The sequence below is a fragment of the Python bivittatus genome, unplaced genomic scaffold (assembly GCF_059951505.1).
Source record: "Python bivittatus isolate LINGU-HERP-01145 unplaced genomic scaffold, Pbiv_v1 ctg000570_np1212, whole genome shotgun sequence".
NCBI lineage: Eukaryota > Metazoa > Chordata > Lepidosauria > Squamata > Pythonidae > Python > Python bivittatus.
The window spans coordinates 6,306,852-6,329,067 of NW_028277097.1; the positions used below are offsets into that span (position 1 = coordinate 6,306,852).

A 22,216-nucleotide genomic window follows, 5' to 3' on the forward strand; every position below is an offset into this window, starting at 1 on the left:
CCTCTGAAATCTAAGCATTAAAAATATTTTTAAAGGGAAACCCCCCCCTTAAATTAATAATGTTTCATCATATGTTATATACAAAACATTAAACCCTACATTTTCCTTTAATTAAATGTTCCCGTGGATTTATTGATATCGGTGAGCATTTCAGGTCAAATATTGTAAGGATGTGAATAACTGTTTTGTAGAATAGAAAACTTGATTTAGGCTTGCTATTTTAAAACCTTCTTTGAATGTAATACTGAGGTTAAACATTAATAACATTTTCTCCCTTAGTTATCAATGCTACTGTTGACAGTGCAACTAAATGATTAGATAACTCCAATTTTTCAATCATTCAAACACTTAGCAATTTTTCATTTCCCAGTTTGAATATCATTTTCAGAAACATGATACTGTGCACCAGAACTGTATGAACCTTTACCATGATGCTTATGAAATACCAGAATTTTCTCTAATCTCCTTTGTTGAGAGTTGAGAAAGATTTAGGAACTGCTGAGGAATTGAGAAATTTGGTACTATATTTTGTACTTCTGCCTTTTCAGTGTTGAGATCTTTAAGTTCATGCTAGTACATTCCCTAAACTGTTACCAGTGACCATTTGTAAGGGGTTTTCTCTTTTTTGTTGTGACTGTTAGTTAATCCCAGATCTTAAGAGTCAAATATGTACTTGGAATGTGGAGGATGAGTGGATAGGAATTAATTACTAAGCATAGAAGATCTGATGTAGCAGTTGAACTTCTACATCCATGGATACAGATGTAGAAGATCATGAAGTGTCATTCAGGCTAATCTATAGTGGTAGGCAAGATTAGAACAAAGTGCTCCAATCGTAATTTAGTAACTGGGAGATTTCACACATTACACTTAGGCAATGTTTTCATATCATAGTTTGTTGAATAAACCATAGTGGCATGGTTCACAAATAAGTGAATCCACTCAGTATGGATTAGAGTTATTAGACAAAGTCAGAACCAAACACCATTATGCTTTAGTTTGATGTATGAACCAGTATTGCCAATAAAATTCGCATGCCACACTGTTTTTGTATGTTTTAACTTAGTATACTGGTGAGCCCACCATTTATGGATTGTTTGTGGTTTGTGGCGTAATGCACTGTGTGAATTCAGCCAGTTGTAGTTTATTCAATAAAGCACAGTTAAAGAAACCATAACATGATGTGATGCACGAATCATGCTAGCTGTAGTATACTGTTTTTCGACAAGTAATGGAAAAAAAGATCCATATTCTCTTGTAAGCTTCAACTGAAGAGAAGGTGCTGATTAGCTCTGGATCACCAATTTCACTCTGGTTGTGTCAGCAGTAGCTTCCCTGGGATGTTTTCCAACTAATTTTGGAATATTGCTGCTTTGTGAAGTAAGATTTATGGAAGAAAACAGCCTGATAGTCTAGGAGAATTGATGACATGCTGCATAGAGTTACTAGCCAACTACGTGTGAGGGAATGACCCCTTAAATACATTGAGGAAGGTACTTGCTCCCCAAGGCTCAGGGCAACTGTTTTAAGAACCCTTCAAGAAGCATAGTTGTTTTGCTTTGCTGGTAGTCATAGCAAAAATGAGGTCTGTGACCTGGGAAAGCTCTTGAAATAGCTGCACTGAGCCTGGGAGAGGAGATAGCAGCCGCAGTGCTTTCCTTTGCCCCAGAGCACATTGTAAAGTTGCCTTTGAATGCTTTGCATAGTCCTGATATGTACATTAAAACAGCGTGAGCATATGAAATGAGAAACACCGAGGGTACAGCAGGAGTATATAATATACTGTGTTCTGTATGAGAAGTTTTGGAGAAGAGAAGATTGTGGGGAGAAATTATCTCTGTCTTCAAGTAGCTGAAGGGCCATCATGTAGCAAACAGGGCAAAACTGTTCATGGTTGTTCCAGAAGACAGGACAAGAAACACAGGGTTTTAAATTACAAGGAAGTAAATTGGATTTCTGGAAAAAATTCCTAATGGTAAGAGCTATTCAACAATGGAAAAGAGTGCTTTGGGAGGTGGTGGACTCTCTTTCACTTGTATAATGGTTCTTCGGAGGCTGAGAAAGATTCGCATTCAAACCATCAGGACATTCCTCCTTTATCAATTAAGAGAACAACCACCTAATCAGTCTGTGCATGAACTATGAGCAAGAGATTAAAAAAGCTTCTACCTTAGAAATCTGAAAGATAAGTTAGATTGTCATGGGGAACACTCTTCGTTTGTGAGATTTCTTTGACCTTATCTTATTCTCTTTCAATAAATCTTGGTAAAGAAACCAGAACAGTCTTGCTTTCTCTGTAGGTGGGGTAGCTAAGAATTGACAACTGGAAGTACTTAAATGGAGGCCGGATGGCCATCTGTGGGGATGCTGCTGTGGTGGATTCCTGTACTGATCAGGGGTTGAACTAGATGATCCCTTTCAAGCCTTACATTCTATGACTCTATGATTCTGTTTAACCACTAAAGAGTTTTTAAAAATTAAGCACTTAATAGCTTAATATTATATTGCTAATGAATAGTTGTTTGGCTGTTGTTTATGATGTGATCCTAAATGGTTATTGGTGGTTATTTCTCTGCTAACACAAGTCATTGATCTGTAAAATGTGTAACTGAGACCTGGATGGATTGGAAGGGGGAGTGTTTTCCTCTCAGAGACATCCCCACGTGGGTTTCATGTCTGGCAACAGCTGTGACCTAGGGCAAGGGAGGTCAGGTGAGATGGGAGCTGTCATTCACAAAGCCTTGACAGCTTTCAGAGGCTCTGTGCTGTGAATAACCAGATGTGAGATCTCGTGGCTGAAATTAGTCTGTAGTTGAGTTCGTTGCAGCTGTATCAGTTTCCCTGCTGTGCAGCAACAACCCTGCCCGGGCTGATTGATACCACTGCTGGGTTGGCAGTGGAATCCCCAAGGCTGATAATCTTGTGGGGTTTTAACCTTCCCCCAGATGGCATTGAACTGGGAGTGGCTTAGGCATTCACAACAACCATGAACTTGACCCAGATCATCAAGAGTTCACCGCATACCAGTGGTCACACATTAAATCTGGTTTTATTTTGGGGCAGTCCCAATGTGATCTGAGGGTGGAGGATATTAGCATCAGTCTCTTGTCATGGCCAGATCACTCTCTGATTGCTTCTCGCTTGCTGGTGTTCTGTCTCCCCTCAAAGAGATATGTGCTAGTAAGTCAGTCTACCCCAGAAACTGGACGGATTTCAAAGCGAGCATGGTTTTTTTCCTGAGACATGGTGGTCTGTTTCTCTGAGACCTTAGTCTCTTCCCAGAATGAGGAGGTGATGAGGGCCTTTTACAGGTAGTCCTCATGTAATGACCATTCGTTCAGTGACAGTTCAAAGTTAGGACAATGCTGAACAAATGGTAGTTACGCCTGGTCCGCAAAGTTATGGCTGTTGGAGCACCCCTGCGGTTATGTGATCAAAATTCGAGCAGTTGGCAGCCTGCCCACATTTATGACTGCAGTATGCACTTCAACTCCCCCCACCCACCTATCTCCCCTTCCCCATCTTTGCCCTTTTGGCCATCCTGCACTGCCACAGCCTACCCCTGCCGCCCCCAGGTGACCTTTGCCATCTTCTTTCTCCCATTGCTAACGAAGTGTGCCAGCTGAGGCAGTTGCTGGCCATTTGCGAGGCTGCACAAGGCCTCACCTTTCTCATGAGGCCATCATTGGATCCAACCATCTTGGTCAATTTTCATTCAGTGTCCACCTTTCCCCTTTTGAGGAACATTGTTGAGAAGGTGATCAGGTTGCAGTTGCAGAAGTCTTTGAGAGAAACAGATTATCTGGACCCTTTTAAGTCAGGATTCAGGTCTGGACATAGCACTGAGATGGCAATGATTGTGCTAATTAATGACCTGTGCCGGAGCTGGGACAGGGGTGGTGCAACCATCCTGGATCTCCTTGATCTCTTGTTGGCTTTTGATATTATATCTTTCTGGACCAGCTGTGGGGAGTGGGGGCAGGAGGCACAGTGTTACAGCAGTTTTCTCCTTTCTCTGTGACTGATTTCAGTTGATTTTGGTGGAGGGAAAAGTCAGGTGCAAGACCACTAATCTGTGGGGTGTTATCAGTCCTGACACACTCTCAGCCTTCTTGTTTAATATCTAAATAAGGATGCTGGGGTCAGGTATTGTCAGTATGCCAAGCAATGCTCTCAAGATCTTGTCCTAGTCCTTCAGTCTGTTGGGGTCTGAATGGGGAGGAATAGCCTGAAGCTCAACCCTAACAAGACTGGTTGTGGGTTCTTGGCCCACCCAGACCTAGGGTCTTCTATGTCTGGTCTTCACTGGGGTTGCATTGCCCCACTTGGGGCTGGTGTGTAATCTGAGAATCCTCCAGAATCTCAACTCCTACTTGAGGAGCAGGTGGCAGCTAAGTGCCAGTTGGGCTGATTCTTGGACCAGAAGGCCCTTATAGTCATCTGTGCTTTGGTCACCTTGCAAGTAGACAGTTGCAATGTGCTGTATATGGAGCTGCCTTTGAATACTACTCAGAAACTGCAGCTGATCCAGAATGCAGTGTCCCGAGAGTGATGGGCAAGCTTGACTATGCTCATGTAACACTTCTAGTCCATGAGCTGTACTCATGTACTCATAGTTATCAGTAAGCTCCTGGGTGCAATTCAAGGTGCCGGTTATTACCTTTAAAGCCCTACATGGCATAAGGCCTAGTTATCTGAAAGATGGTCTGTCAACTGTAGTACCTGCCCATCCCATATAATTCAGCAGAGTTGGCTTGCTTTAGGTCCCATTGATTAAGCAATGCTTTTTGATAGAGCCCAAGTAGTGAGCCTTCTCTGTTGTTGTGTCTGCTCTCTGAAACAGCATCTCCCTGGATATTTGTATGGTTCCTCACCGTGTCCACCCTTAAATCCTTAAAATCCTGGCTCTTCCCCATGGCCTGGAGTCAGTGTGTGGTCAGCCCTTTTAAGCTGGGAGATGGGGTGAATGTTTTTAGATCTTCTCCCTCCAGGTGCCTGCTGTTTGTTTTCTGTGATACTGTTTTAACCATTTTTCACTGTGAATCTGCTCAGATGGAATTTGACAAATGAATGAATGAGGGAAGGAAAGGGAAAGGAGGTTTGGTGATCCCCCCCTTTCTGCTGAAATTCCCCCTCTTTAAAATCTGCTCCAAAAACTCCCCTATATTTCTGAGAGATATGGAGAGGAAAGAATTGAAATCAACTGTTGACACATGCCTTCTGTTGACAGAGAAGACCAACTGAATATCACCCTGTAATTTTATTTCCTTTAGCAACATATGTTGGTGGGAAAAATACATTCTGCTCATAGTATAACTATCAATCCTGCAAACAAAAATGAAATTAAAATGTGTAACAGTGGCAAGGAAAGAAAAATCTGCTCCATTTACTCGGAGTCAGCACTATCCTCATTGGCCCATTCATTGTGGAGGGCCTTTGTGTCCTGTTGCACTAGCCTCCAGGTGGGTTTTGAAGATGAATGGCTTCTAGAGGGATCTGGGTGATTCATCCAGGAAGTAGCTGGTAGAATCCCAGACATTTTTTTAATGTTAAAAAATGGTGGAGATTCAAAGACCATAAGGCACATCTGTGAAAAGCAGGGTGTGTGCTAATCGTGTTGTTGGAAGTTTCCTATGGAAGCTCTGGCTTTAGTAGGGATACATATCATCTTGGTGAATTACATCTTGAGTTGGCTGAGGGAAAATTGCAACTACTACTACATCGAGGAAAGGTTACTGCATATTCTGCCGCTGTCTACACGGTATATGAGAAAGGTGGAGAAGTTGGGAAAATATCCACAAAAAGTACGATTTCTTATTCTTGTCTCTACTTGATCCTATAATTTTTGTTGCTAATTTGTCCTGCCCCTTCCAAATTCTTCTGACCCGATCGATATCTTTGTCCCAGGATTGCCTGTTATCAGCTGCTTCTTTGAGTTCTGGTATGCTTGTCCTAGTGTCCTCAGTGGGAGTATCTAGCCACCTTGTCATCTGTTGGCCTCTTTTTCAATTGCCTTTGATTTTTTCCAAGCAATAGGGTCTTCTCCATTGACTCTTGCCTTTTCATTACATGTTCAAAATGTGTAAACTTCAAGGTCATTATTAGTGCTTCTTGTGAGCAGTCTGGTTTTACTTCATCTAAGATAAGATTTGTTCTTCTTACAATCCAAGGTATTCTCAATAATTTTCTCCAGCATCACAGTTCAAATGCATCATTTTTCTTCATTCAGCCTTTCTGATGATCCAGCTTTCATAATCATATGTTACATCTGGGAAAACCATGGCCTTGATCATATATATCTTTGTTGTCACTGGAAATTTTGGCTAGGTATATGTGCCAGCCTGGTTCTTAGAGACTGTTTCTTGTTTCTCTGCAGATATAGTCTGGATTCCTACATATTCAGGTTGAAATTAGTATCATTAATCCCATGAGTGGTGGAAGCAGATGTGTCTTTAAAGTATAAGATCGAGGGGATCTAAGAGGCTGCTCCACCTTTCAGAGTTGCAGGCACAAATACTCCATTCCTTGCAATTTCACTTTTGAAAGCTCAATTCATACATTATGTGAATTATGAATGTGTAGTATGAATGTTCTTGAGGTTGGGGATCAAGAGTACATTTTTTCTTTTGCAACTTTGTCTTGGCATACAAACCACTGAGGGTATGTGCAGTCATGTGGATGGTACTGGGCAAGCTTCAGTGTGAACTATTCTTAATTCTTCATCCGTTGATGTGCTGGCACAAGCTTAAACATTCCTGTCTGTTAGCAAGAGGACTAGCAAGTACAGAAGAAAGTTGTTGGATATTTATAAAATCAAGAATGTGCTCAATAACTGAAGGAAGAAATGCTAGAACTAATTCCAGTTAATTTGAAAGCAGATGCTTTCAAGGCTGCCAAGACAATATACTGCCTAGTGCAGGATATGGTTCATTTACTATATTTTATTCTGCTTTTCTTTCATCAGGAAAGTCAAAGCAGCATAGTTAGTATTGGCCAAGAAGATTCCTGTCCAGATTTCAAGCAAACTAGTGGCATCATCTATCTTCAAAAATACGAGTTTCCCCCCATCTTCTTGAAGATATATAATGTGCAACCCCTACCCTCTTCACTTTCTCTAAGTTAGTAAAAAGTATCCTTTTCCAATAGGCCTTCCACCCTTGGATGATTCGATATACTATGATAAATGTGGGTGGTTATTATTTTTAATTGAATTGAATTAAATTGGCATAGAAATGCTTGTAAAATAAATAATTGTGTTGAAATTCAACAAAATATCCTGGTCTCAGGGTAGATGTTTAGATTTCTGTTCTCAGAATTCCCCAGCCTTCATGGCCATTGCTGAGAATTCTGGCACCTGAAGTCCACACATCTGATGGGTACTCAGATTGTTTTATTAATTGTGAATGTATAACATTTTTAGGGAAAAAAAAAGAAATTAGAATAGTTTGAAGAATCTCCAGACTAGTTCATCTAAATTTTTTAAAAGGTCTTAGTACTAATAAGATAGTTAAGTTTGAGTTGATAATGTTACTCCTATACTTAGGATTAGCTGTTTCTAATTTTAGCAGGAAGATTATTTCTCAACTTGCCAGGTCAGGTTGCTCTGGAATATTCCTAAAATGTGAAGGCTCTAAAGAGCCATGTTGTATTGGCAAGCTTGTATGCATTTTGGGCTACAAATGAGGAATGGAAACCTGTGAGATTTTTCCAAGATGAAGTCAGCCTCTGCATTGGGACAGCACGTCTCACAGGAGTGACAGTGAAGTTTAACATTGGTTGGTAGACTGTATTAGATTTCATTTGCTAGGCATGGGAATGGCACATGGTGGGCATAATAGATGAATATGAAAAAAGCAGCCAACAATTGATAACTTTGTTTCCTCTCCTCCTTTTATTACCATAATATTCAGAGTGACCAAGAAACAAATACAGTGGTAGGTAATGCTTAGCCCAGTCTTACTTCTGATCATGTAATTACATTCATGACATCTGGAAGGCATTAGGATGCAGAAGGCTGGCTTCGACAATCTACATGGAAATAATGGGGCAGGAAAGTGAGCTTCACTCCCATCCCATTGCATCTTCTTGAAGGCCCCCAGTCTTCAATGTTACATAAACAGGTCAACAATAGATAACAGGGTATCTTCAGTGTATTCCAGGGCAAAATCAGACTTTCTTATCCATATCACTCTTTCAAGGTAGTATTTCTAAGATATACACAAACTTAGAACATACTCATTTACAACAGGAGGATGACAAAAGTGATAACATCTTATTAGCTAGGCAAACCTAATTGATATCTATTATAGGAAGCATGTGTTTCCTATGTACAAATAGGCTAATGTCATGTGGCTGCTTTCTGGCCAAAGGGAACCTTCAAAATGGCAGCACGAGGTTAGCGTGGCCACCTGGTTTCCTTATTTATACAACATACCAGTCGCCTTATCGAGAGCTCTTAGGAGAAAGTGTAATTGAAGCAAATAAGATCAAAATTTTAAAAGCAAAAAAAGAACACTTAAACAGCAGCAGCTGTTTTTAGCAGCAAGAAGGATGAGCCTTTTTTTAAAGATAATCCCTCCATGAAAAAGGAAAGATTCAACAGAGAAAACTGGTCTGTTTCCATTGCTATGTTTTCAACAAATCTTAAGATGACAGTTCCATTTTAAATATCTTGGGGAATGGAATGAATGAATCTTCAGGGAAAAGTCTCACTTTCAGATACTGTGGTCCCAAGACAGTGTTGTTATAGCTTTTGATTTGAATCTGGAAACAAACCAGGAGCTCATGAAAACAATTTATTATACCTGAGATTAGTGTTGCCTCTCTTTTTAAAAAAGCCTTGATTTAATTCTGTTTTTCAAAAATAGAAGTTATGCATTAGCCAGTGTTGGTGGGGTTTCTCCTTGGTAGTTCCTTGATTGGGGTTTGTCTGGTATTGATCCCTGCTTATCTGGGTGTTGGCTGCTGGACAGGATGTGCTCTGGTCTTTTTGTTTCCTTCTTAGCTTTTTTATTGTCTCTTGAATGGTGTGTAAATGTGGTTTATTTCGATGTGTCCATAGAACACATATCCGTTGTAATCCCTATCATAAGCCATGCTTTGTAGTTTAAGATAGAGTGGGTAACTTGAGCCACCGAACCCATTTTTACAGACCTCAGAGCTACTTATGACTATAGTTGCTGAAAACTGATGGCATGGTTTCCTGTATTTCGAGATGGGAAAGGCTTGAAATGTAGTTCTGTATATTTATATAGAGTGTAAAAAAACAAAACTTCCCTAAACTCTAAAAATCAGGAATTCCTGTTCCTGTCCATTGACATTTAATTTCTGTGACCTCTGGCCTTTCCTGAAAAGGTAACATTTTTTTGCTAGACCATTGAAAAGGCTGCTTTTACTGTGAATACAAAGCCAGCCAATTGTAGTTTATTCAACAGACTGTAGTTAAACTAAACTGTGGCTTAGTATGATACTTTATTTTGTTTTTTAACTTCTGGCCACAGTATTTTAGGCATAATCTAATTTTCCATCACTTGGCTCTCAACCCTAACCCTGTTTTCTCTGCAGAGTAGACAACTTTGGGCTTGGACTTCTGCTCCAAACCAAGCAGATCAAGCGTATGGTGTCATCCTATGTTGGAGAAAATGCAGAGTTTGAGCGGCAATATTTATGTGGCGAACTGGAAGTTGAGCTTACGCCACAGGTAAAATGCTTTCCTTAAAGGGTTAATTGGCTCTTCTTTGAAGGCAGGCTCTGTATAGTTAATGGCACCAGCTTTTTGATTTCAATTCCAGTTGCAAGATTTCCACATCAGGAGCTGCATGTTTGTTGTGTAACTAGTATATTGAATGGTCTTTAAGAGACTGTTGCAAGCCATGAAGACCAGGCAGCTTTCCTCATTTCTGGCATTTTGAAGATGACACATCTTGGGAGTGTATGAATTGCGCCACTGTGGGAATCAGGAGGCTGGGCTAGATCAGTCTTTGGCCTGATTTCCAAACCAACCCTAGAGGCTGATTTATTTGTGAAGTACCAGACCCATTATAATGAGTATAATGCAGTTTTAAAATACAAGTAACCAAACCCAGACACTCACATACCAGCTGTAAGAGTGGGAGAAGTAGGAGGTGTTAGAAACATACACATATTTAAAGCCGTTAGCATTGCATTGGCTGTTACATTTTTTAAAGTCCATTAATTATCTGCAATGTTATGCTTGACTGAACTATACTCCATTCTTTATGCACGTTTAAGTAGCTTTTTGAGAAAGATTGACTGCTTGCCTGGCAGCCAAACCTCCCTCCTACACCAGAGTTAAGAACACAAGTGGCTCATTTCATGCTTACCACTCTTTGTAAGTTAATCTTTTCTTGGCCCCAACCACACTGAGTAAAGGAATTAACCACAGGCAAACAGGGTCTGGCCCCCTTCCCCTCCAGGTCTCCAAATTCTGGGAATATTCTTGTAAGCAAAACTAGCACCAGAAGTTTGAAAAGTGTTGGAATTAGCATTGCAAAGAAGCCATAATTGCCTGAAAAATCCATAATAAATATAATTGGGGAAACAGGTTTTTGGTTTTTTTTGAGGAACAGTAATGTAAGGAGTCCCCTGGACTGCTAGGAGGTCAAACCAGTCAATCTTAAAGGAAATCAACCCTGACTGCTCATTGGAAGGATTGATAATGAAGCTCAAGCTCAGATATTTTGGTCACCTAATGCGAAGAGAGGACTCTTTGGAAAAGACCCTGATGCTGGGAAAGATTGAAGGCAAAAGGAGAAGAGGACGGCAGAGGATGAGATGGTTAGATAGCATCACTGAAGCAATGAGCATGAAACTGAGCAAACTCAGGGAGGCAATGAAGGACAGGAAGGCCTGGCGCGATATGGTTCATGGGGTCACGAAGAGTCGGACATGACTTAACGACTGAACAACAACAAATGTAAGGAGAAAAGGATGGAATGTACATGCCATGTATTTCACGAGTGAGACAGTTATTACATTAAGAGGCCCTGCTGATCATTGACTGTATGTTATTATTGAATAATAATAAACTAACATTAAGAGGATAGAAAGCTTGGGTACCTTTGCTCCACATCTCTAGGGGAAATGAGTATTCTACGCAAATCCTCTTGCAGTATTCAGGAGCCATCTTGGTGGACCTAGAAGAGTAGAAAAGGTTCCTTCACAATGTTTGTCAAAGAATGGATGTGCTATTGTGAGTTCCAGCTATTATGGCATTTTGTTCTTTCTAGGGTACTCTTGCTGAGCGGATCCGAGCGGGAGGGGCTGGCATCCCAGCTTTCTACACCAGTACCGGGTATGGGACATTAGTGCAAGAAGGAGGGGCTCCAATCAAATACAACAAGGATGGCACGGTTGCCCTGGCCAGTGACCCAAGAGAGGTAAAATACCTGTGGATTTGAATGATGTTGGGGATGGAGAGGGAGGGCCTTTTTGGAACTTTTGAAATTTAAGGCAGATTCAGGACATGCCACACTTTGCCAACAATATGATTGGTTTCATTTTAAGTTAGCAGGATTTGAGGTCTGTTCAGTAGAACAAAGTTGAACAAGTCCTAACTTACTGGAGTATATTAAGCAGATTATAAGGCCACTGTGCAGATGATATCATGGCTCCTGATTTTATCCAGCCTGCACATATGGTCTCCAGCTTTCATTACCATCAGGGGCATTGTCACCCTATAGCATTTCTGCTAAAAGATGATCGCGTTCAATTGTAGTGTGAGCTGATGCTTTAAAGAGAGCAAGGCTTTTCAAAACTTTTTAAACGTTCTCCCCCTTTTTGTAAAGGTGAGGGAATTTGATGGTCGGCACTACATTATGGAGAAATCGATAACTGGAGATTTTGCACTGGTAAAGGCATGGAAGTCTGATCGTGCTGGGAATATTATTTTCAGGTATGGCATATCCACAGAGCAAGCGTATTTTTTTAACCTTGCTTTCAAAGAGTTTTCTGGGAAATATGGAGATTCTTCTGCTTAGGGGGAATTGTTTGGTTTCTGTTTGGATGCAGCTTTCAATCACATGGAGCAACAGGAGAGGCCCAGTTGGTCCCGCCAAAACAATTTATTTTGAGTTTCAGTTTGCTGTTTAAAAGATTCTTAGTCACCCATTAGGACAATGTGAGAGGTTAAAAGACAGTAAAAATTAAACAAAACAGAACACCGCCATAATTTTTAAAAACACACAACAACAACAAAACCCAGCAGCAATATATTTTAGTATTGAGTGCACAGTCTACAGCCCTAGAATTGCAAGCAGTTCTCCAAGATCCTCAAGAGTAGACCCCAGCACTGTTCCAAACGCTGATACAAATGGAAAATGTTCATTTGATAGAAGAATATTACCATACAGAGGGAGTAATCATATTTAAATTTAATTTTAGAACAGTGTTTCTCAAACTTGACAACTTTAAGACATGTGGACCTCAACTCCCAGAATTCCCCAGCTACACATCTTAAAGTTGCCAAGTTTGAGAAACACTGCTTTAGACCCTAGCCTGCTCATTTCTCCATCTGAGTGAATCTCATCCATTTTTGGAGTGCATTCACTGGCCTGCCATTTAAAGTCCAAGTACAGTGGAACCTCGGGTTACGAATGCTTCTGTTAACAAACTTTTCGGGTTACGACCAGCTCCAGCCGCAAAATATTGCTTTGGTTTGCGAACTCCGCCTCGGGGTACGAACAGGATACGCAGCCATTTTCCCTCCCATGAGACGGTCCGTGGCCATTTTTCCGCCCCTGACACGTGGTCCGCGGCCATTTTTCCGCCCCTGACACATGGTCCGCGGCCATTTTCCGCCCCTGACACGTGGTCGTAGGGAGAGGGACTCTCCCTCCAAGCAATAGCCGCCTCCCTGTCCTCCACGCCAGAACGGATTAACGGTAATTACATTGAACCTTATGGGGAAATTTGCTTCGGGTTGTGACCAATTCGGGTTGCAGCCAGAGTCACAGAACGAATTAAGTTCGTAAACCGAGGTTCCACTGTATGACCTTCAGTCTGAAGCAAATTGTGCATTCCTGTCCTAGGATATGTCCCATAATCTTTTGAAGCAACGCAAGGGCTTCTGTCTCTGTGCAGTGGGGCTGCTTCTCAAGAAGGTTGATGTGGAAAGGGATCCCTGAAGGCAGAAAGTCTGAAATAGCAAAACTGAGTTCTTGTTCATCAAGGCTAATGAGGACAGGAGGTCGGAATAAATTCCCCATTTATGATAATGGCTGTCTCATTCCAGTAGTTTATTCCTTCTATCTCTATGTTGCCAGTGCTGCCTATCTACAGCTGCTCTTCAACAGCAAGGGCTTGTCTCCAGGTTTTGCTCCTTGCTCTGTTTGTTCTATTGAACAAACCTGTGAAACAAAAATAACCACATGGGGGCAGTAGAAGGCCACTGTTTTCGGCATTGTATGAGAAGCAGAAGCTCTAGACACTATTCAGAAAGTAGCATTCTTGATTTAACATTAAGCCTTTTCTATTGAGGCATATACCATCACTTGGAGACATGCTGTCAGAAAAATTGACAACCATATGAATGCAGTGCTAGCACTGATAAAAAAAACAAGTATTATAATAGTGCTTATCCAGGACAGGTTAGGAAGTTAGAAAAATAGAAGCAGAGAACCAGTTTTTCCTGATGATGTAATGAAAACCTTACTTTTTCAAATAACGTCAAGATAGTAAGTAGGCTGAGAGCAGAATTAAGTCTGCAGATTAGAATTTAAAACTATGATCTTTTCTTCCAGGTGGAAATGTTGTTATTCTTCCTGAAACCCAAAGTTTCAGGACTTTTCCCAAGTGGTATAATTCAGAACAGTTGCCATGGCCTGGGAGATTATCACCATCAGTGCCCATAGAATTGTAAATCAGAGTTGGAGGGATGTTGTAGGCATAGTAGTCCCTCTAAACCAGTGTTCCTCAACCTCAGCAACTTTAAGATGCGTGGACTTCAACTCCCAGAATTCACCAGCCAGCACTGCTCTAAACTAATCCATATTTAATGCAAACCATCCAGAACTAGAGCATCTCCGGCTGACTCTCTCCAGCCTCTACCTGAGAATCTCCAGGGAGGGAGAGCTCAGGACCTTTCTAGTCAAACTCCTGCTGTCAAAAAGACTCTTCTAATATTGATTGGAAATCTGTGTTGCTATAACTTAAGAAATCATTAGAGGTAGTCCTGGCTTGGCTACTATCTTTTATTATTTGCTTATTTGTTAGATTTATGTTTCATATTTTCTCCAAAAGCTGTATGGCTTACACGAAGATCTCCTTCCATTCTGTCCCCACCAGAACTCAGCTCAGAAAGAAAGGCTTACCCAAAATTACCCAATGAGTTTCCATGGTTGAATCTCAATAGCTTCATTAGTCTAATACCTTAACCACCCGCTCATCTTCTATGCTACAAGTACAGGGTCTGAACATTTCTTATGCATTTGTTCATAAATATGTTACATAGTCAAAGGGGTATCACACATCCTTGTCTTACTTTCTGTTCTGTGTTGACCATTCACTAAGCACTCCATTTATTCTCCCCCCTGGAAGAGTGGGACAGTCCCAAGGGAGACTTCCAGTATGAAGCAGAAAGAGAGGAGTGGCGGCTTGGGGCTTGGGTCATAGAGATGACAGGGGAGAGAGTTGCAGCTGGCAACTTAATGACGGAAGAGACAACATGGCTTCCTAGCAGGAAATGTAATTTTTTATCTGTTTACTTCCTGGAATGGGAAAAAGCAGGCTGTATAAATGTGATTAAAAGATAAAAAAGAGAACTGAAGATGAGACTGAAAACTAGGGCAACATTTGGTTGGCCATCATTTTCCATTAAAGCCTATTCTGTTGATGTTTTTGAGGCGGAAATATCTATTCAATTTGTATGTAAACAACCAATGCCTTAAGGAGAGGGGGAACTCCCTTTACTGGATGTGGTCAAGCAGAAGCCAGACAGCAAATTACTGGGTTTGCTTTGGCTGGGATTTCTGCAGTGAGTGAGAGCTTGGACCCGAAGGCTGGCTGAGGAATTCTGGGGGATTCTGGGAGTTGAAGTCCACCCGTCTTAAAGCTGCTGAGGTTGAGGAACCCTGGCCTAAATAATCCCTTTCAACTCTGAGATTTGATTATGCTCTGAATTTTGTTCAGTTGACTCCGTGTGTTTCTCGATATTATGGAAAATAATTAATGCAGCCTCTATTAAGCATATATTGCTCACTTTCTTCTCAAACAGGAAAACTGCAAGAAATTTCAATCAGCCTATGTGTAAAGCTGCCAGAACAACAGTGGTTGAGGTAAGACAGAAAAGTTCTTCCTACCCCCAGCAGCGGGTCCTATGCTAAATACGATTCATCCTTTCTCTTCTGCAGCTTTTTAAGAAAATGAGATTGTGGTGTCTGTAGCTTGGAGCTGGGCATCTTCTTCCATATCAAGTATCTTCAGAGATGGTTGGCCTCTCTTCCCTTTTTTTGTTGTTACATCTAAATCAAACTCTGTTTTACAAACACAGCCTTAGGTAAAATTGGGAAGAGATGAATATGGGGAGTGCACTGTCCTCTTCCTTTGTTGGGCAAATGTATGGAAAGACCCGTAGGCCTTTCTGAGTTGATATATGACATATATACATAATTAAAGCCAAGCAGCTGATGAGAATGGGGAATTGATGATATTGTATCTCTGTGCAGCAGAAATGGAATTAGCGCAGGCAATTATTTAATCCTAAAAAACAGAATCCTTGTTTCCAAGAAAAGGGTTGCTCCTTACTTAAAGCCTCAGTTACTATCCTCTAATGGAGGAGCACAGATCCTCTTTATGTTAACTATTTCTTTATACATTTATTTATTAGTTGCCCCTGTAGAAATAGCTCTAAATGGTGTACAGTACAGCACAGCTAAAACAATGTTGTAAGTAAAAGAAAGATTTTCTCAAGTTGAGCTTGACTCTTGATGACAGTAGGCACATCTAGGTGGTGGCTGTTGTTTTCTCCTGGGATTCTCTCGGGATCTCCCATGCAAATGCTAACCAAACTCAAACCTGCTTAGCTTCCAAGCCTAAACAAAATGGGCTATGTGCTTCCATCAAAGAGATTTATCATGTTGTAAAGCCAGTCTTAAGAAAAACTTAATTTGGGGGGACCAGGTCGAATAGAATAGAATAGAATAGAATAGAATAGAATAGAATAGAATAGAATAGAATAGAATAGAATAGCTTTATTGGCCAAGTATGAGACATACAAGGAATTTGACTTTGGTGCAAAAAGCTCTCAGTATGTTTGCACAGCATCAGGAAATAAGGAATAATAAAAAGTAATAACAATATATACTAAAAACTATGCAGTCAGAAGAGGAGAATTGGAGGAAGAATAATACTACGGCTATTATTTTTAATTAAGGTTTTATGTATTTATATATTTTATGTTTTAATGTTTGTTGTGAATCGCCCAGAGTTCCCCCATTGGGGGGAGATGGGCGGTCAAAAAATTTAATAAATAAATAAAATTAAAAAAATTATATTGTGCTTATAAAGCTTGTCATCCATTAAATTCAGTAGCAGAGGGCCACTTATGAAGTGAGACTGTGGAACATAGATAGCCTGCTCTTTTTGCTTTGTCCGTTGATATTTCAACCATAGATGATTCCTAAACTACCTGCAGTGGGAAGGACTTCCTGCCTTTGATCATGGAGAAATGTAACATTTAATAAAAACAGTACTAAGGACAGCTTTTACCAAGCTGGTGCCTTCAGATGTGTTGATCTTACAGGATTTGAAACCCAATGCACCTAGACCAGATTGAAGAAGACTTACAGCAGGAATCTTCATACACTCTATATTTCAGTCCTCATATCTGCCTCTACTCCCTCCATCCTTTTCACACACCATTCTGCTTTTCTTCCCCTTACCTACTTTTATTATGTTCTTTGCAAATTGATTTTTTTCTTGTTGGTGGAAGAAGCTAGAATAACAAAGGACTGTCTTTTCTTTAATTTTTGAGAGATTCAAGATGAATGTTGATTAGTGGAAGAAGAAATAGGGTGGGGGCTCTACATGGTGTGTAGAAATGCTCATTCACCCATAACTAATTAAGTAAATGTAATTAAAAATCCTGCAATGTATCCCAGGTTGCTTAGCAACAGCTGTCCTGTTCCATTATTATTCTGCTCTCTCAGGTACAATGGATCTCATTACAGTGTGGGGCAGCACTGAACTATTTCCTCTTCTCCCCTAAATGTTCGTATTTACATTGTTTTACTGAGAATATGAAGATTCTGAAAAAGGCTTATGTTTATAAAATATAGTTTATGCAATCTTAGTTTTCCTTAGTTCCAGGATTACCTTGCAAGCTAGAATGATAGGAATCTATTTCCTAAACAAATATATAGAAAGCACATTTTTCAGATCCCCAAACCAACTTAAAAAGAAGCCCATAAATTCAACTAGTCTGTATGATATTAGCCAGCCCATCTAGCGTAATACAATATGTCAGCCCAGCTGGATTTCTGGATCAAGTTATGCCTGCTCAATTTAGATGTATTTTCTGTGTGTCTGTTTGCTGCGTATATCCTATTGTCTCCAGCCTACTGTCAATTTTTTTTTCTAAATAGTGATAGAAAACATGCATTCAATGCAGTATGACAAAAATGATAAAAACAGCAATGAATCTAGAGATTGCCAACTGAAGCTTGATCAGATAAACCTCTATCAAATCCTTCTAAGTTCCCAAGTTAAAGTGAGAATCCAACTATTCCAAGTACTGTAAACTTAAACAAGGGTTGCCAACACATTTGAAATGTTGAGGACACATTGCAGGCACTTATAAAAGGTGCTGCAGAGGGGAGGCAGAACTTATCCATACGAAGAAATGGAGATCTTGGGAGCATAACCAGTTACAAGACAGAGTTTCTGCTTCCTGCCACTCTTCTAGACTCCTGTCCTCCACTGGATGCTCTCTGTTAACCTATCTTACATTTGTTATTTTCCTGGGCCCAGTAGTCCCTGCCCAAAGCACTGGGTTGTCCCTGCCCATCTTTTTGGTTTTCTAAGAAAGTTTATAGGGCCCATTTCCATGATGATGGTGGAGACAGGTACTTTGTAGAGGGCCTTTTTAAAGAGGAGGAGGAGGGGACAGAGACTATTGAACACCCACTATATGGATGTAGGAAGATGCTACAGGCGGAGTATCTGGAAAGACACAATAAAATAGCCACTTTGATTCATTGGAATCTTAGTAAGAATTATAACTTACCAGCAGCAAAGAATTGGTGGAATCACAATACTGAAAAAGTATTTACTGAAAAAGTGGTTGAGAACAAAGAGGTTAAGAACCTGTGGGATTTCCAGATACAAACTGATAAACATTTAACTCATAGTAAGCCAAACGGGACTGTACTTATGAAGAAGCAGGTATGGATAATTGACACTGCAGTCACTGGAAATAGAAGGGCCACTGAGAAAGAACTAGAAAAGTAGGGAAATATAAAGATCTTCAAACAGAGATTGAATGAATGTGGAAAAAGAAAATAGTACTGGTGCCAATAGTGGTTGGCATGCTTGGTGCCCTACCAAAAGCACTTGGACACAATAGGAATGGATAGAATTTCAACCTAACAGTTACAAAATTGAACAATGCATACATTGCAGCAATATATTTAGCTATCCTAGATCCCTGGCAAAAGTCCAAAAGTCAAAAGTACTAAACCCAGTCAGAACTATCTGGTAGACTGTGTATAAATAGCGATGATGATGATGACGACAACAACAGTACTAATAGTAAAGAATGTAAAAGCTCAGATAGGGCAGATTGTATCAAAATAAGTAACTGCAGAGCACATAGACCTGGAGAAAAGCTAGGACCATTTTCATATTTTTGTGGAGTCCTTGGGGTTCTCTGAGCTTGGTTGTTTTCTTGCAAACGTTTCATTACCCGGCTAGGTAACATCTTCAGTGTTAGAATGGGATGAGGTTTGCTCTCTGCTTATATATTGTGGCATGCCCTGCCAGTGTTGGTGGGGTGGGGGTTTTGTTCTGTTCTATTTTTTCCTCTGGTAGTTCCTTGATTAAGGTATTGTTTACTGCTTGTATGTCTGGTGGTAATCTTGGTATTAATCTCTGCTTATCTGTGTGATGATTGCTGGTGAGGAGATGTTCTGGTCTTTTGTTTTCCTTTCTATTGTCTCTTTTGAATAGTGTGTAGATGTTGTTTATCTCTATGTGCCTTGAAGATGCTCAACAACTTCATCAAAGGAATAAAATTCACCAGAGAGGAAGAAAACAACAACACGCTACTCTTCCTGGATATCCTCACCAGCAGAGGAAACAACAGCAAATTAGAAACCCAAGTGTCAGAAGACAACCCACACTAATCAAATACTCCATTACCCAACCTCCCACAAGAGGAGCTGTGTAAGAACATTATTCAAACGAGCACTAACGCATTGCAGCAACCCAGAACAGTAGAAAAAGGAAACAGACCACCTATATAACATCTTCCAACAAAATGGATATCCATGCAACTTTATCAAAAAGTGCCTGACCACTCAACCTACTATAACACAACCAACACACGCTTTGAAAAGGATAACACTGCCATATATCAGAAACGTTTCAGAAACTACCAGCAGACTATTACAACCACATGGCATCTCTGTAGCACACAAACCAACTAAAGCCCTCCAAAACATCTTAAGCAAACCAAAAGACCCAGTACCCAAGAAGAAAAAATAGGAGTCATCTACAACATACAGTATAAGGACTGTAACAACCACTATGTAGGACAGACAGGCAGAAGGCTTGCAGAGTATATCCATGAACACCAACTAGCAGTCAGAAGACATGATGAAGACTCCTTAATCTCACAACACATGGACAGACTTCAACTGGGAAACTGTCAGCATCTTAGACCAAGCTAAATCCAAAATGCAAGAGAATTCTTGGAAGCTTGGTATTCAGACAAGGCAGCCATCCGTATGCACATAAACAACATCTACACACTATTCAAAAGACAATAGAAAGGAAAACAAAAGACCAGAACTCTCCTCACCAGCAATCATCACCCAGATAAGCAGAAATTAACACCAAGATTACCACCAGACATACAAGCAGTAAACAATACCTTAATCAAGGAACTACCAGAGGAAAAAATAGAACAGAACCAAACCCCCACCCCCACCAACACTGGCAGGGCATGCCACAATATACAAGCAGAGAGCAAACCCCATCCCATTCTAGCACCGAAGATGTTAACCTAGCCCGGTAATGAAACGTTTGCAAGAAAACAACCAAGCTCAGAGAACCCCAAGGGCTCCACAGTTCAACCCTGAGCTACACATATTCGCTTCTATTGGTGCATAATATTTTGTATGATTTAGTACAGCCTTTGCCAACCTTGTGCCTGCCTTGCAGATGTGTTAGGAGTAGCAGAAGTCAGTTCTGGGAGTTGTATATTCAGTACAGCTGAAGGCCACCTGGTTAGGAATGGCTGGTCTACTATTAAGCCTGTACCTTCCTGTACAGCTCCGTATGGAAACCTTTTGGGATGGTGACATACTAGGCCTGTTGAGAATATTTCATGGGGGCTCTCACAGAATGACTGGCATCAGTTGTAATTGGCCTATATAGGAAATGGCTGTGAGTCACTCCTATAATACTCAATTATCAGAGTTAAACAGGTGTCCCTGTAGAACTGATCAACAATGGCACGCTGGGAGCATTGCAGAGCCTCTTGCCTGCAACACAGATTTTAATCCAGGAATTCCAGATCACAGATTGGATTGCAGTAGATCATGCTGTACAGTTATTAGCTAAGTTTGGAGGTTAAGAATCTATCTGTTTATTGCCCTGTTTTGTTCTGCTGTTTTTCCTTTTCAGACTTTAAAGGTGTTACATGAATGGTTTGTGTGGATGAGGAGTTGATGACTTACAAGAATAATAAAATTCACTGACTTCATTTTCTGCCTTGGTTTTCTGCTGTACAGTAATCACTGTTAAACAAAGGCAGGATGGAAGATTTTGCATTTTTGGATTTTGCTTCTTTCAAATTGGCAATTGCACATTTGTTTTTTCGCTATGCTCTTCAGACTGGTTTGTTGTTTCTACCTCTGCTCATCTGAGAGCATATGCAACTGTATGCGTCCACCTGTTTATTAGGAATAAATGATAGAGATCTTAGTGGTAAAAGGGCCATAGCAAATAATTAGTACTGGGGAAGATCATATTTAGGCAGTAATTTATTGGCATGTGCTGTAGGACCTGTTGAATCCAGTGAGACTTCCTGCTTTTGTGAGTTAGGTTTATCTGAACAACCTTCTTCAAATTACTGCCTTCAGGTACATTGGGATGGCAACTCCCATAATTCACAGCAAGCACAGCTTTGGACTATGTGTGCTAAGATTTCTGAGCATTGTAGTCCTATCACATCTGGATTAGATTAGGGAAGGCTGCAGTCTCCTTATTCTTGTAGAAATCATATGGTAGACAGTAATTCTGACTTTATCTTTCCTATTTTCCTATCATTCCAGGTAGAAGAAATTGTTGATGTAGGGGCATTTGCCCCTGAAGATATCCATGTCCCCAAAATCTACGTCCATCGTCTCATCAAGGGAGAAAAGTATGAAAAAAGAATTGAGGTAACTCCTAAGTGGGTTTGGAGCCAGTCTGTGAGTACAGGCATGTTTGCAAAAGATTTCCATTGGCAATGTTAGTTTGGATTTGATGATCATAATAAGAAGCAAGGAGCAATTTCATGTGCTGAAGCCTCATTTCCAGAGACAGGTAATGTCCTAGGTCCTGTCCCTCAGACCTCCAGACATTCAGCATAGGCAAATCTGATGTATGCTTTGTACTAAGTCATGTTTGAGAATGCAGATAACTTACAAAGCCATCTCTTTGTGGAACAACAAAAATCTCTGAATCAACTTATGGAGGCCATGGCTCCTAATGAGTAAATTTGGTCCCAGGGTATGTGCTGCATCAAATTTTCTGATATAAAGGGAGTCTGGCCTCATCAGTGCCTTGCTTTGAGATTGCTTTGAATTCTATGTATGCTACCTTGAGTTCTGCAAAGGAAATTACAGGTAGTCATTGCTTAATGACCATTCGTTCAGCAACTGTTCGAAATTAGATGGTGCTGAAAAAATAGACTTAGGACCTGTGCCCAAAGATGTGGCCATTGCAGCACCCCTGTAGTCGTGATCAAAATTAGGGCACTTGATAGCCCACCTGC

General features: G+C 40.5%; 1 protein-coding gene across 1 annotated transcript in view; it reads left to right on the forward strand.

Annotated features, from left to right (window-relative positions):
* The window catches only part of OXCT1 (3-oxoacid CoA-transferase 1), a 68,922-nt gene that overhangs the window by 14,285 nt on the left and 32,421 nt on the right, over positions 1-22,216 (forward strand). The window contains exons 4-8 of the mRNA XM_007426730.4: positions 9,565-9,700; positions 11,250-11,399; positions 11,808-11,914; positions 15,233-15,293; positions 21,513-21,620. Coding sequence (XP_007426792.1) covers positions 9,565-9,700; positions 11,250-11,399; positions 11,808-11,914; positions 15,233-15,293; positions 21,513-21,620 — 562 coding nt within the window. The remainder of the gene's footprint in view (positions 1-9,564; positions 9,701-11,249; positions 11,400-11,807; positions 11,915-15,232; positions 15,294-21,512; positions 21,621-22,216) is intronic.